Source organism: Nelumbo nucifera, chromosome 4, assembly GCF_055504915.1.
Source record: "Nelumbo nucifera cultivar China Antique chromosome 4, China Antique-T2T, whole genome shotgun sequence".
NCBI lineage: Eukaryota > Viridiplantae > Streptophyta > Magnoliopsida > Proteales > Nelumbonaceae > Nelumbo > Nelumbo nucifera.
In genome coordinates this window covers 83,414,020-83,429,918 of record NC_142652.1, presented here as the reverse complement: position 1 = coordinate 83,429,918, position 15,899 = coordinate 83,414,020, and the positions used below count along the sequence as shown (strand labels likewise).

General features: G+C 35.4%; 1 protein-coding gene across 1 annotated transcript; it reads left to right on the top strand.

Moving 5' to 3' along the window:
- The first annotated feature begins 311 nt into the window (after positions 1-311).
- LOC104606226 (flowering-promoting factor 1-like protein 1) lies at positions 312-1,007 on the top strand. The gene has a single exon (XM_019199252.2). The coding sequence runs from the start codon at positions 368-370 to the stop codon at positions 710-712; it is 345 nt and encodes a 114-aa protein (XP_019054797.1). The 5' UTR covers positions 312-367; the 3' UTR covers positions 713-1,007.
- The last annotated feature ends 14,892 nt before the right edge of the window (positions 1,008-15,899 follow it).

Here is a 15,899-nt window from a genome sequence, read left to right as displayed (position 1 = left end):
TTCCAGTTTCCAGATTAAGATCCGCACACATTGAACATGAGTTACATGCGAAATACAATGTAGAGAGTTGTGAGCTTTCAATTTCATCTGTTTGGCTCTCATCTCTCAATGCCGATAAACAGGATATTCCTCATTCCTGATCAAGTGGACAGAACCTCAGAAGTAAGAACCCCACTCCGATGCTAGCTACAATCATACGAAAACCCTCCGGTGATAAGGGCTACATTAGATTAGATAGATTAATTAGCCCGCCCCACGCAACCTTATATAAACCCCACTGAGGCCAACTCCATCATCCAGCCAAACTTACGCACAGAAACAAAAGCACAAACAGCTGCTACATCATCAAATTCTCTCATCGATCGAGATGTCTGGGGTGTGGGTGTTCAAGAACGGTGTGGTTCGCCTGGTTGAAAACCCGACAGTGGAGTCTTTAGACGGAAGTGGTCGACAAACGTCGACCACCCGGCGGAAGGTTTTGGTTCACACGCCAACTAACGAGGTAATGACTTCTTACGCCGTTCTTGAGCAGAAGCTGTTGGAGCTGGGATGGGAGAGGTATTACGATGACCCTGACCTGTTCCAGTTCCACAAGCCATCAACGATTCACCTCATTTCTCTCCCCAGGGATTTCATCAGATTCAGGTCCATGCACATGTTTGACATTGTTGTCAAGAATCGTAAGAAATTCGAAGTTAGAGATGTTATGTGATGTAACCCGTCGTCGATCGATTGGTCTCGCTCGCTTCTGTGTGCTTGCGCTTGGTTATGTGCGTGTGTCCTTATATATAGCTAGCTTGATCATGCTGATTGCTGGTCGGTTTATTGTATCGGCTAGCTGGTGCTGGTTCTCTCCTTCTTTCTCTTTCTCTTTGTGGATTGTGGGTCTCTCTCCTTTTTAGTTTGAAGGTGTAACACGGGTTAAAGGAGAGGAGACTCATCAAGACTTCTTTTGGGGTGTGAGTTGATTGTTTGGTCTGTTGCATGATAGTTTATTCAGCAATTAATGAAATATGGGTTTCGTTTGTTTTGCTCGGTTTGTGTAGAAGTGTATGTACGTGGATATACAACAAGTGTAATATTCTATTATTTTTATTAATCTCATGTCTGGTTAATTACTAGGCTCTTCAATTCTTATAGTATTTTTGCAAATTAATTAAGCTACGTACCATTGCAACCAACATTTATCCCATATTTAATTAATTTTAGGTGGTGTTTGGTACAGTGGCGTTAGTTGCTGGTGTAAAAATCATGTTTTGACACATCATTTGTGAGTATTATTTCAATTAGAAAAAAAAGTTAAAAAATAACAAATTCAATATTTTTGATAAAAATAGCAATTTGTATTAATTAACCCAAAATTCAACCACAATGCAACGCCGTTGTACCATCTGTATTAAATAATGAATAATGAAATTTTTTGATGATGTGGATGAGGAGATGCTGAGGTGGAAATTACACGTGGACTGGTTCAGGCATCAGTTATTAAAAGTGCACCTGTGTCACTGTTGCTCAATTTTGGGCTTGAGACACAGAGACAGGACCCAAGATCACAGAATAGAATCGATGGGAGAGCGGGGGGCCCAACCTCCAGAGGAGGACTCTCTTCTGAGGATTCGATAGAAAAGATAGTGGAGGAAGAAGCAGCAAAAAGCATGGGTGTCACGTAAAGCCACTTTGTAGTATTGCTTAGTATTGACGTCCCTAAGCTACATGGCTATATTTTAATGCCTTTTTTGGTAAAGATTATCTTAATTCTTAGGGATAATTCTTAATGCATTCATGCATCTAATCCAAATTCCGATTCCTAAGTATGAGTTATATGACAATTAATTTTACACTTTGGGTCTACTGGCTGAACTGAAAGACTTATTGTTTTGTCTTTTAATTGATAATCATCAACCAATTTGACTATACTTCCAGAGAATCTGGATTTGCTTCTCACAAAATTGGTCCTCACACCGATCTCACAATACTTCCAACTGTTTATTGAAAACATCTCCCCACTTGTATGTTTTAATTCATGGGAAGATGTTTTTAATGCACGGCCGGAAGTGTTGGGAGTTCGGTGTGAGGAATAAATCATAACTCAGTTTCAGACATCAACTTCCTTAAAAGCTTATATTATCATCAATTCAACAACTTCAGCTGTTATCAAATGGCCCCTTAAGGTTTTGATGACAGTTGGAGTCACAGAACTAGATGCTCCATGGCTGAAGGCTGAAATTGGGTTAATTATTATACTTTTAAGTATTAAAATATTTAATTGTTTTGTCCAATTAAAACAAAAGCAATAAGTCATTCAGTTCAACCACTTCAACCATTACCAAGTAATCTCTAATGCAAATTGGAGCACTAGACTCTTTTATGTCTTACATACCAACACACAAAATTCTAGAGCTGCAACTTGGACCTGGTTCCGATCAACCCTAGAACACCCAACATCACTTGGCATGAACAGGCGCTTATTGATCTTATTCTTGTTCTAATTTTCTTTTCTGATAGCATGTATTTCATTAGTACATGTGATCTGAAGTAGAATCAGCTCATGTAATGGCAAATAGAGCCATGTGTATGAGCTCCTTTGTTTCTTTTTCCAATCCTCATATTCATCTATCTATGTTGAAGCGAGTTCAGATCAGCTACCAACATATGGCTCCAACCAACGTCCCAACAAGCCATTGCAGCCGGTACATTGGGAGCATTTTGTTGGTAGCAGATCCCTACCTTGTTTAGGAGAAGTTGAGGAGGTTGAGTTATTTGCTATCTTGATTTTTTAGTGCTTTCTACTTTCTTTGTAAAAGAAAAAAGTCCAAACCTCAACCCTAATTCTAACCTTGACACTGACAAATCTTTAGCAATTGTCTTTTTTAGGATTTGGTTTGTTTTGAGTTTTTATACCAACATACTCTACACATGGAGATCATTTTTTCAAAAAGAATATATAGAAGGTTAATTAATAAAATAGAATAAGTTTCTCCAATAAGAGAACAAGTATAAATTACATAGCCTTAGTATTTTATTTTTGTGGGTGGATAAAAACCAGAGAGAATCTAATATTTGTCTTTCAATAAAGAATAAATTTGGATTTGTTTGTATGTGCTTTTCATTTCTATGATTTTAAATATGAGAACCTACATACTGTTTTTTTATTTTTAAATATGATTTCAGTAAAGAATAAATTACATTTTTAAGATTTTATTTTAAATATGCCTCCTACATACTGTTCTGATCATGTATGCCTCAGATATTGCTTAATTGGGGCCTCAGGGGATGGTCTCTAAGGTGAATTGTTTTTCTTGTTTTGGGTTCAAAAATCAAAACGAAACAGAATAGATTGGGTTGAAAATAAATTGGGTTCTTAAAACAAAAGGCAGAAAACATGTTCTTAGTTTTATATGTATTTTTTTTTTTTGTTATAAACTAAAACATGTTCTTGAGTTTCTGGTTTAATGAACATGTTTTGATCAAGTTATTTAATATCATTCCATAAACCATATAAGTTTTACACTACAACATTTGTTTTGGTTTTAAAAACCATTATTTTGATGATGAACAGGTATTGTTTTATGAAATAAAAACTTTTTTTTTGTTTTGAAAACAAAAAACACAGTTCAATACTGTATTCTTCCTTATTGCCTTAATTAAATTAGAGTTTGGTCTCAGTTGGATTACCACGTGACACACTTTGCATCTACTACTCACAAATTGTTTTCACATCCCTCCCTACATCTCCCAATGTGTTGTGGGTAGAGATGTGAGAACAACTTATGGGTAGCAGATCCAAGCCCATGTGGCATAGGTTATAGGGAGTCAATGGATCAGTTTAAGTGGCAAACCTATGTTGACCTGACCTTATTAGATTAGGGTAATACATGGCTCAGGCTTAGTGTCAGTTGAACTCAGTTAGGTTAATTTGGGTTGGAAACCCATATCCATATCCATGCCCATTTCATCTTGAGGTCCGTTTGTTCACCGAAAAGGTGATAACTTTATAATGAGGAAATTTCACTGAAACCCACTTCACAAACCTCACAAATTTTTATTACTTTGTATACCCATAATAATTTAAAATTTCCAATATCCCCACTTATATCACCGTACCTCTGTATTGACATCAATTAATTCCCCTAGCATTATTGCTCCCAACTGTACGTTGAAATAAAAGTTTTGTATTAAGATAAATGATGAATGAGGCGATGATTGGTGAGAGTGAAACAAAGCGCCGCATTCTTCTCACTTTGAGAAGACTGAAGATCATTCTCTATTCTCTTTCAAATGTCTAGGTATAAAATGGAAGCTACTATTCTCTTTCTCTCTTTTGTGCTTTTCAGACACCCACCTTAATTTCATGAAACTAGGTATTGTTAAAGTTGTTTGTTCCTCTAGAATTTTATTGAAAGAATTTCGGCCGGATAGGAGACGACTTTAGTACAGTATTGCTTCCATTAATATTAATTACTAAATTATATGTAATAGGGTGAACAAAGCTTTTTCTTTTTCAAGCAAACAGTATTATTATATTACATGTTCCTGCAACTCCAACTCATAGATATATCATTTGTTCGGGTTATGATTGAGCTGGCCTCGGGTGTCATATGTCATTTTTATGGTTATTTTATCTCTTCGGCCACATCAGTGTCACATTATTTTTGCAGACCGACTTATCTCTTCGGCCACGTCATACTGATAAGCATGATTATTGTATGGATGAGGACAACTTCGCTAGGGATTAGGACTTATCTCGAAGACCTTGGCGGGCAACCTCATCCCGACAACCTCGGAAGTCTCATCCGACCAGGTTACGGATCTTTGTCTATAAAAAAGTACCTCCTACTCAAGGTAAGGGATCTAACTTTCGACTTCCGTATTGTTACTCTGCTCGGACCAACACCGTTCTCTACTTGTTCGGCCTGATCGCCCACTATTCTTGACTGGCTTAAGCATCAGAGTACCTATCTGGGAATAACTCCTCAGGCCTCTGGCCTCTTTCTTGGTTTCAAATCTTGGAACGCAGCTTCATCCTTCCACCTCAGCACTGCCCAGTTGATAAGATTAGCCAAATGCGACCTCGGTTCAAGAACTACCTTGAATCAAGCAACATCACCATTCACTATATAAAACCAGATTCATTCAATGCAAGGCCTGTTCGAACAGCCTTTATAGTCTTACATTAGGAATATTTCACTATGAAATAAAGTAGACAAATATAGAGATATTTCCAACACAAAGCTGTAAAGGCTGTCTGAACGGGTCTTGCAATGACTGAAGCCGAGTTCATTAGGTAATCAGTAGCACTTGACGGTTACTGTAGAGGGGCCGAGTTCATTAGGTAATAAAATCAGGGGTTGGGTTGAGATTTCTGCTTAGTCTTGAGCTTAAATTGGGCCTTGATCTAACCAACCAGGCTGGGCTGAGATGTTTGCGTATTCTTGACCTTATATTGGGCCTTAGTCTTACCAACCAGCCCAACTAAGTTTGAGCAGGGCATGTAGCCCTAGGTGATCACCTAATTGAGCTTATATTCGATCAAATTCAAATCGAATTGAATATTTAAATATTTAATTTGATTTAAATTTAAATATTAATTTCTAATATCTGTTAAATATGTAAACTCTAAACAAATTCGAACGTTGATTTTTTAATTAAATTTGAATTCAAATATTATATTGTTTGATTCAATTCAAATTGGTACTTAACGAAACCAAAACCACCTTCCATTCAATATGATGATGAATTTGGGGGTAATACGTATTCGGGTAAAGTTGGGTTGGACATTCTTCTAACAAACAAGTTTAAAGAAATAGGATCAGCTAGCCATATGATGCTACACATAGTGTTAAGCCAAAAGCAAAAGAGTATAAATACATTTTTGTACAGTGCAAAACCTTATATTCTGAATTATTTTATATGTATTTGCACTCTACATATTTGTATTTGTATTCCTTCCAAACTGAGCCTAAATGTTTGAACCCTTATTTTATATATGTTTGGGTTGGTAGAAAATAAGAGAATAGAAAGTAAGGTAGCATTAGTTCCTTGTGCAAATCGTTAACTTACACACTGGTGTCTAGAGAGAACCGGCAAAATTTCTTATGACATAATTTTCTTGCATTTTTTCTCCTTGATTTAGCAACCCAATTTCTTCTTAACTATATCTATATATTAAAATTGGTCTGCCCATGTCAGTAGGCCTCTCTTTTCAGCAAAGATATTTATCTATTTTCTCATTTTTAATATTTTTATCTGTTTTTTGCTTTTCAATTACTTTTCGAGTCGATTTGATTTTTCCATGTTTGACGAGTCATGCAAATTAATGTTTTGTCTTCCAAAACAACAAAGAAGGCGACTATTTTGGTCCCGTACATGGGATGAACACCCATCCACACCCCAATTTTTCATCCACTGAAAAATCTCGTGGTTAGGGACCGTTTGCACTTGATTTTTGATCCCCTACTTCACACTTTCCCTCAAAGGCTGAAACCTTAATTCCTGTTTCACATTTTAATATTTTTGTTAATAAAATATTAATTATTTTACTTAATTTTTTAATTTTTTTTAAATTTTAATGTTTTATCAATAAAATAATATTTAAAATATATTTTTTTAATTTTAATTATTTTATTGTTGTTTTTATAAAAGAATTAATATTAATTCATTGATGCATTTTTCAATATATTTATCATATAAAATGCAAAAATTAGATAATTATGATTAATTGTGTAGATCACGGTTTACAAACAGTCGTTGACCCGGATGGTCGGACCATTCGGCCCGAGAACCATCCAGGCAAGAGGTTCTGTTTTACCCCAAACCCAATGTTTGGCCAAAAATCATTAAAAAAGTCAACAACCCATTGACTCGGGCAGTCAAACTGTCGACCTGTTCAATGGTTTTATTTTTAATTATTTTTTTTATTTTTTAATTTGTTTGTTAGAATGGGTCATCCATTCAAATTGGACGGTCGACCCGAAAATCGGTGGCCAAAATGGTTCCGTTTCTGGGTTGTTTTTTAAAATGTTGGTGTAGATCATTCATAAATGTATATGAGATACATGGAATCAAAAGGTCAACGCCTACAGAACGCCACTATGGGTGTGGACTGGTGCAATCCACAATTTATCCAGTTCAAAATAACTATTGACAGTGGTGTGGTGTGGATTGATCCCTGCCACAGGATGTGGTGTAGACCATTCCACACCTACCAAATCATATCCTTAAGTCTAAAGTCTAAACATGCTATGGCATAGCACATGTCAGCAGCCCAACTGGGCCAGATGCTACGTTACTGACTTACTTCCTGGATCCTGCAAATGCAAAGAACCTAATTAAGCATAGACATTGAATGCAACATAGTATATTAGTATGCAGTGCACCATTCAATGTTAAACATGGTACTCAGTGACCCATCCATCTTCTTCCCATCTTGATTCAGTTCCTTTTTCTCCCAACATTAGCTTCGTCAGTCCACGATTACATCTGCTATCACTTGCGCTGCAACCGACGTTGCCAACTGCTCCACCTTCATCGTCAGAGATCGAAGAAGGGAAGGACGCTCCGGTGCCGGTTGTGATTGTTGGGAGGACTGATCTAGGCCCCAAAACTGGGGCTGTGGCACCTAGAGGTGTAAATCAGGACCGGCCCGGCCCAGCACGACACGGCGGCTAACGGGTTGTGCCAGGCCCAGCACGGAGGTCCGTGTCGTGCTGGGCTGGGGGTTTGAAGCCCATGGGCGGTACGGCACGGCACGAAGCACACTCGCCACGGGTTGGCACAGCACGGCCCGCCAAGCCCGTAACGGGTAGCACTCAGCCCACCCGGGAATATAGCCATTAGGCCCCTTTGGGAGGGGGCCCAACGGCTAGTTTCAGCTTTTGGGAGGTTTACAGAAATACCCCCCAACAACTATAAACAACTATATTAGGGGGTATTTCTGTATTTTGCTTATGGGGGTATGAAAAATGGCATAAATGCCCTCCAACAGCTATAAAACAACTAGGTTATGGGGCATTTTGGGTAAAGTCATAAGTAACTTTACAATGACCTAAATACCCCTTCCCAACAACTAAATAACAGAGTTTTTTGGGTATTTTAGGCAATTGAAATATGTTCAATTCCTATAAATAGCCCTATCCTCCACCATTCTCACCACACCAATTCAACAATTTTCTTAATTCTCTCTCTCTCTCTCTCTCTCTCTCTCTCTCTCCCTCTCTCATATTCATACATTCTCAATTATCTGCAATCTGAGAAATTCCGATTAGCTGATTGTCTGATTCTACATTCTCCAATTCTCAACTCTCAAATTTATCGAAGTTTCGACTTTCAACAAGAATGCTCAACCAACTAAAGTATCTCAATTCGGGAGGCTTAGATGTTGAAAGGCTTCAACCGTTGAAATCAAGTTGGGATTTTGAATTGGCAATCCAGGTAAGTCGAATTAGATTAATTTTTATCTTTTTAGAATTAAGAAAAAAAATGGCCGACCCTTCTCAAAACCGATTCCCCAACATGTTCATCATGGATGACATTCAATCACATCACGATAGTATTAGTGTTAACACTGATGCCGATGCATTTGATGTCGATGGAAGTGGAACTTTCACCCCCGGTAGTAGTGATACTAGGGGAAAAAGAAGGGCTTCTAACCTGAGTAGCCCGGTTTGGAAAGTTTTCAAAGTAGAGGATATTGAGGGGAAGGGGAAAATGGTCATTTGCCAAAAGTGTAGGAAAGACTTTAGTTATTGTAGCAAGGGTGGTACGGGTTATTTGAGCAAACATTTGCTCACACATGAGCGAAAGGAAGATGAAGGGAGAGAAACAACCCAAACATAGATTGGGAAGGGGACTAGTTTTGGTACTTTTAGATATTCACAAGAAAAAATGAAACAAGAACTTGCTAAGTATATTGTACATGCAGAACAACCATTTATGTTAGCTGAAGATCCAAAGCTAGAAAAATGGTTGCGTAGTTCTGTAAACCCACAATATAAAAAACATTTATAGGAATGCTATAAGAACTGATGCATTAAAAATTTTTTATTCATATACACAAAATTTAATTTCTTTGTTAGCAAATCTTAATTCTAAAGTTGCAATTACTTCAGATGTTTGGACATCCAAATTTAATATTAGTTATATTTGTGTTACCGGCCATTTCATTGATGAAAACTGGCTTTTGAATAAAAGAATTTTAAGTTTTACTAGACTTGAATGGCCACATAGTGGCCTAGCTATTGCTGCAAGTATTTTAAATACTTTGCATGCTTATGGAATAGAAAACAAATTTTGGTAATGCTGCAAGTATTTTCTAATAGTTTTGATGATGCTAGCAATAATGATTCTGCAATAAATATTTTAAAATCTCAATTAAAACTATGCTTAAATGGTAAATTATTTCATATTAGATGTGCATGTCACATCTTAAATTTATGTATTCAAGATGCCTTGAATATTATTTCAAATCATATTTCAAAAATTAGAAATTGTATTATATATATATATATATATATATATATATTAAGTTCAGGGACAAGAAAACAATAATTTAAATATTTATGCAAAATTATGGCTTAAAATATAAACATTTTATATTAGATGTAAAGCATAGGTGGAATTCTACCTATGCTATGTTAGAAAGTTGTCTATCTCATAAACAAATTCTTTTTGATTTTTATATTTAAAAATGCCTAATGATATGATATTTGAGGAAAATTGGGAAATGGCAATCTGTATAAGAGATTTTATAAAACATTTTTATTATGCAACAAATGAATTATCTGGAATTTATTATCCAACTAGTTGTAATTTACCATATCAATTAATGGTAATTAGTGATTGTTTCGCCAAATATAGAAATAATCCACAATTTCAATGTATTGTTGAAATTATGGAAAATAAATTTAAAAATTATTGGGAGAACATTTCTCCCCTTTATTATTAGCTACAATATTAGACCCTAGGATTAAAAAAGATGGTTTAGATATTTTACTTGAAACATATTATGAAAATATGAATATTGATATAAGAAATAGAAAAGAAGAAATTAATAATTTATTATTTGAAATGTACAGTTTGTATGAATCTGAAGTTGTAGGAAATCCTATAACTTGTTCATCTTCTTCTTCTCCTTCTGACTTTGAGCCCAGTAGTAGAAGAGAAAAACATTTTTATTTAATAAGTAGAAGGCAGGAATTTGCTAGTTCTACAACAAGTCCATTTACTAAACTTAATTTTTATTTGCAAACAAATTTTTCTAGTTTAGGTGAAATATCAAATAATTTTGATATTTTAGCATAGTGGAATGAAGACTCAAAAAATCATCCGGTTCTCGCCGCCATGGCACGCGATCTACTAACCCCTCCGGTGTCTATAATTCCATCAGAGTCTTGTTTTAGTACAAGTACCAGGGTGCTGGATGACAAAAGAAGCTGCATGAACGATGAGAGCATAGAGATGTGCATCTGCCTCAAGGATTGGCTAGATGCATAAGATAGATTAAAAGACAAGGGAGGGCATGATACAACAACGGACATTTCACCCGAAGCAGATGATGAAAGTCATGAATGACGATTCATGAATTTGACTACTTGTAGAATTTTTCATTTTTTCAGATTATTTGATATATTTTTTTAATTTATTTGATATATTTTTTTAATTTTTTAACAATGTAATTTTGTATTTTCCATTTGTAACCATATTGTATTTTTATATTTTATTAATTTATTCCATTTTTATATTTCATTCATCCAAGTATGCAATGATCCAATCATTGTATTTGTAATTCACTAATTTGTACCATTCAAATTTAAATGAAATAAAATTCCTATTTTTCATTTATGTATTAAATAACTTAGATTTCTCATTTCTTAATTTTTTAAAGAGTTCCTAATTCCCAAAGTTCATAGGAAAGTTAAATATTTTAGTTTTACAATTTTACTTAGAAAAGAAATCAAAATTTTCAAAAAAAATAAAAAAAATAGTGCAGCCCAGTTCGGCCTAGGCCCAAGGCCCACTCTATGGCCTAGCCCGACACGGTCCAAGCCCATGGCATGGCCTGTAGCCCGGTTCGGCTCAGGCCCGCTTGGTCCAAGCCCATGGCATGGCCTGCAGCCCGGCTCGGCCCAGGCCTGCTTGCTGGCACGGGTCTGCTTGGGCTGGGCCATGGGCTGTGCCGGGCCAACCCCCAAAATTTCTACTGGGGAGGACGGCATGGCCCGTGGCGGCCTGGGGGCCAGCATGGCACAACCCACTTTACACCTCTAGCGGCACCCCCGAGTCCTCGACAACAGAACCTTCACTAAACCTATACGAGAAAGTCAGTACACCTTTTGTATCCCCGCTTTTGAGCATGACTGATCTGGTGATGAGTAGTGGAGGATTGAAAATAGAAATTATAGATTGTAGAAAATAGAAAAATACCATTTTTCCTCTAACTCACCATTCAAGGGTAATTTGGTCATGAAAATTGTTATTTATACTAACATGGACACCTCTGTTAAGAAGCATTAATGGTGCACTAATGGAAGGTGAGTTTTGGAAAATAAAAACTTACTGACATGGTGAGTTTTAGACATTTTGAAAAGCTGTGGTGAGTTTAAGAGAAATGAAACTCATGGTAAGTTTTGGATAATTTCCCCAAATTCTTTAGGCATGTACTAATTTATAAGTTTAAATTCTAGCAAAAGACTTTATGTTTAAATTGATAGTAGTAGTAGTACTAAAATTATGAAATCCATTGGAACTCCCTTTAAAAAGTTGTAAAAAATTGTATAAGTTACATGAATGGTGTTTTGCCAATCTATTCTATTTAAAGCCTTATATGCTTTTAAGTTACTAGTGTTTAAACCATTTTTTACTACAACCCATGTTATTTTTGGTCTACCCCTTACTCTTCTATCCCTTTCAATTATTATTAGTTATTCATAGTACTCCTTTGGGAAGGCTCTTACATTGGTTTATTAAGTTCCATTGATTGAATTACTTAGGAGGAACTCCCTAAGAAAATTTTAATTTGTAAAAGAAATCATAGTTTTATAACTAACATGGGCCTAGTGTGTTTGTCCAGGTCTAGACAAATATTATTACGCTTAGGGTATGGATTGAGTTGGGCCAGACAACCTTAAAAACTGTTAACACATTATCAAAATTTTGCTCAAGATATTTTACTTTTTTAGTCCATTGGTCTACACAATGGGGGTAGCCCATCCCCTATAGCTACTTCAGCAATAATATTAATAATTTTTATCTAAAAATAGTTGAACCAAAAAATAATGTATACATGGTTGTATTCAGTTTAGTTCAGTCCAATTACAAATGTTACATTGCTCTTAGGGTGCAACTTGGGCAAGTTGGGTCAGGTTGAGGGTCAACCCAAGCCCAACCTCAAGTCTTAAGCCTCGATATCGAGCTTAGATTAATTTAATTATGACTATAACCTAATTTTATATATTTACTAATATATATGTATTTTAAATATTTGAATAATATTTATAAAAAATTATAACATTTAACCATTAATAAGATAAAATAAATAAAATAGAACACTAACAAATAATATGAAAAATAATTATTTTATTAAATAATTATCAGTATTATTAAAATAATTAAAATAATTAATTATTTTAAATAACATTGCATAAATGCTTATTTACTAATATATATGTATTTTTTATTTTATTTTCCCTTAACAAATCCCATGCTTCGCACGGATTCCCGCTAGTTACATTCATTAAATCTTATAACATCCAAACCTCTCCTTTACGCTAGCAGATGTGCCCCCCCGCTAGTGGATTTTCAATGGGAAACAAAGATATAAAGTAGCTATAGGGAGGCAAATTGGTTGAGGCACTCTTAATAAGAGTCGCCTTTAATTTCTCCCTTCAAAAAACATAAACCTTGTTTGGATCGGATTTGGATTTAATCTATATTTAATTTATTATGTTTAAATGACAAAATATTAATAAAGTCTTAAAAATTGATTATTTTAAATTATACATGTATAATAAATGTATAAAAATATAAAATATTAAATTTATTCATTATGAATTTTATATAATTGTATATAATATCTATACATAAAATAATAATTTTTAATGGACTCGAATTTTAATCATATTGAATTGTGTTAAGTACACATCCAGTACAATTATTAATTAGATGTAAGTTATAACATCCAAATTGGGGTAAACATATTCATGTGAGTCCATTGACAGCCCTACTTTCAATGGCATTTTCTTTGCAATTGCAGCCTATGATCGGGACTTTTCTGAGACAGCTAAAATCTTCAGCCCAACCTAGCCTAGGCTTGTTCGGACAAGGGATTGTCTTCTTACTTGGGGGCCGTGCATTAAGCTCAGTTTGGAAGGAGTATAAACACAAATGTATAGAGTGCAAAACCTTATATTTTGTATTATTTCATATGTATTTATATTATACATATATGTACAATACATTACATATTTGTACATATAAGGTGATCTGTGAAGAGGATTCTGAGCATAGTATTACCATGAATGAATGAAATTTCTATGTATGTTACATGGGTGAAGTTGTTTGGTGCATGAACAGCCAAGGCTTTTGGAAATGTTCTTGGGCATGACACCTTAAGTATATGTTTGGCATCGATGCTGCAGATGCAGCAACGTTTTCTCAGAAAACGATGCTGCTGATGTGTGGTTGGAAGCACCGTTTTCTCACATTTATTTTTGTTTGGAACCATTGATGCTAGGTATGACGTTTCCTAGAGCAATAGCAATTTTTTTTGTTTGGTACCAATACTCCAGAAAATGTTTTCAGCACTGGCACCCATTGTCTAGTGCCACATCACTGCCCTATTGGCAGTAACGAGGTGCAGCTCCAGGAAATGCCAAATTTGGCATTGCTCCAAGCCATGGCTTCCCAATTTCTGAAGCGTGGCTTGGAGCACCGTTTTTTATAGAAAACGGTTCCAAACAAATGCTCATTTCCTGGAGCACCGTTTTCTCCAATATGGCACTAATGTAGTGTCATTGCTCCAGGAAATGGCAACGATGCCAAACAGACGCTTAACCATTTCAGTGATTCAGTCTCTTGTTTGTCCTTTTAGTCAAAAAATATTGACATCTATTACTCCTTTACCCCCCACCCTCGCAGCTATTGTAAGTTGATAACCTGTCATGTTCAAGAACATTCCCAACGGCTGAACTTTCTCTAACTTTTGATAAGGTAGGCCGGCTCAAAAAACTTTGGTTGTTGGGAGCCTAACAGTCTATGCTATTGAGAACGTTTTGGGTTGGATATGTTATTATGAGAGTGGGGTAAAATAGTAATTATCCCTATTTTTTACCAAATGTTTAAACATGGGCATGAATGGGTTAACGTGTCCAAACCAGAAATGCTCTCAACAGCATAGGCTGTCGGCCCCCAACAGCCAAAGTTATCCTGAGTAGGGTGATATGGTTATCTTCTTCTTTTTCTGATTTTTTTTTCTTCCTTTTACTCCATGGGACTACACAACCCAGGAGGGAGAGGAGATAAGGAGGGTAACCATCCCCCAAGAATTCACATCTGCATCCCACATAGGGCACCCTACAATATATATATCCCAATTGTATAGTGGGAACATCTCCCATTGACAATTTTTAGAGACGTTTTAAATGCATGCTGAGATGTTTATGTAGGCTTTTGGTGAGGCGCAGATGTGATCTATCTCCCAATCCCTGGTGCAGGTGAAAATTAAACCCAACGAGCAGAAGGCCTTAATTGCCACCTTGTAGAGCGATATAATTATCAATTTAATTAATTAATTAATGAAGCCCGATGGACCTTCTTTGGTGAAGTAAAGTAGCTTTTGCTTTACTAACAAGTCGTCAAGTTTATACTTTTTTTTTTTATTTTTGCAGAATTATGAGATTTAATTGGGCACCAATCCAAAGATTCCTCTCACAAGTTCAGGATAATATGATATATACAGTCGTATCGAGTACGAGAAGAATCTAACTAGCAGCTAAAGGATTTTATCTATTATTAGCACCAAGAAAAGCCTGCGCTAAATGCAAGTGATTAAGTTCTATAATTAAGTATGATTTTTATTTTTTAAGGGAGCTTTCCATAATAATAATGTCTTTGATTTATGAAACATGATATCAGTCACCAGATTAAAACATGTTTTATGTGTATTTTGTTTGAAGAACCAAGTCTTGTTTGTTTTTGAAACTCAAACTCAAAAGTAGAAAAATCAATTCACATTGGAGAATACCCCATAATATGATATCTAATTTTGATTACCTCCCATCATCAATCACATTGCAATCAATAATAAATTCTCATTGTCTAATCTAATTTTAATTGATAAAATTGATCCTATACACCAAATGGGTAGAGGCTTTATTCTCCTAATTTGTATAAACGGTTTCAATTCCCCATCTAATCAAAGTTTATTAGGCATAGACAATGATACGAGAAAAGTGATCCTTTGCTTCATCTTTAACCATATATATTCCCATGGAGACAAATTTTCTTCCTCTCTCACTTTTCACTTTTATCTAAATTCCTTCATTTTTATATTTATTCGTACATAAAACATGGTAGGTACAGATGCGAGAGAAAACGATTCCAACAAAAAAAGTGATACCATTTTTGAAATTAAAGCCACCTAATTAGCAATTTTAAATGAACCATTAACTTAAATAAATAAAGAAAAGGAAAGAAATAAAGTTAATAATATATAAAATATGCTTGTATATTATTTTTGTTTTAGGTGTGGAGATGGCTCAGGCTGTCTTCAAGATATGTCGCGTGGGTTGGAATGTTATATCTCTCTAGATGGATGATGGGAGACTCGTCTATTCATGTGGAGTGGTGGAGCCTACTCCTTTGTACCATCGATTCTCATCTTCATTAGGATAAAATTAAAGCCA

Coding starts and splice junctions, on each gene's coding strand:
- LOC104606226 (XM_019199252.2), top strand. CDS start 368: ATGTCTGGGGTGTGGGTGTTCAAGAACGGTGTGGTTCGCCTGGTTGAA.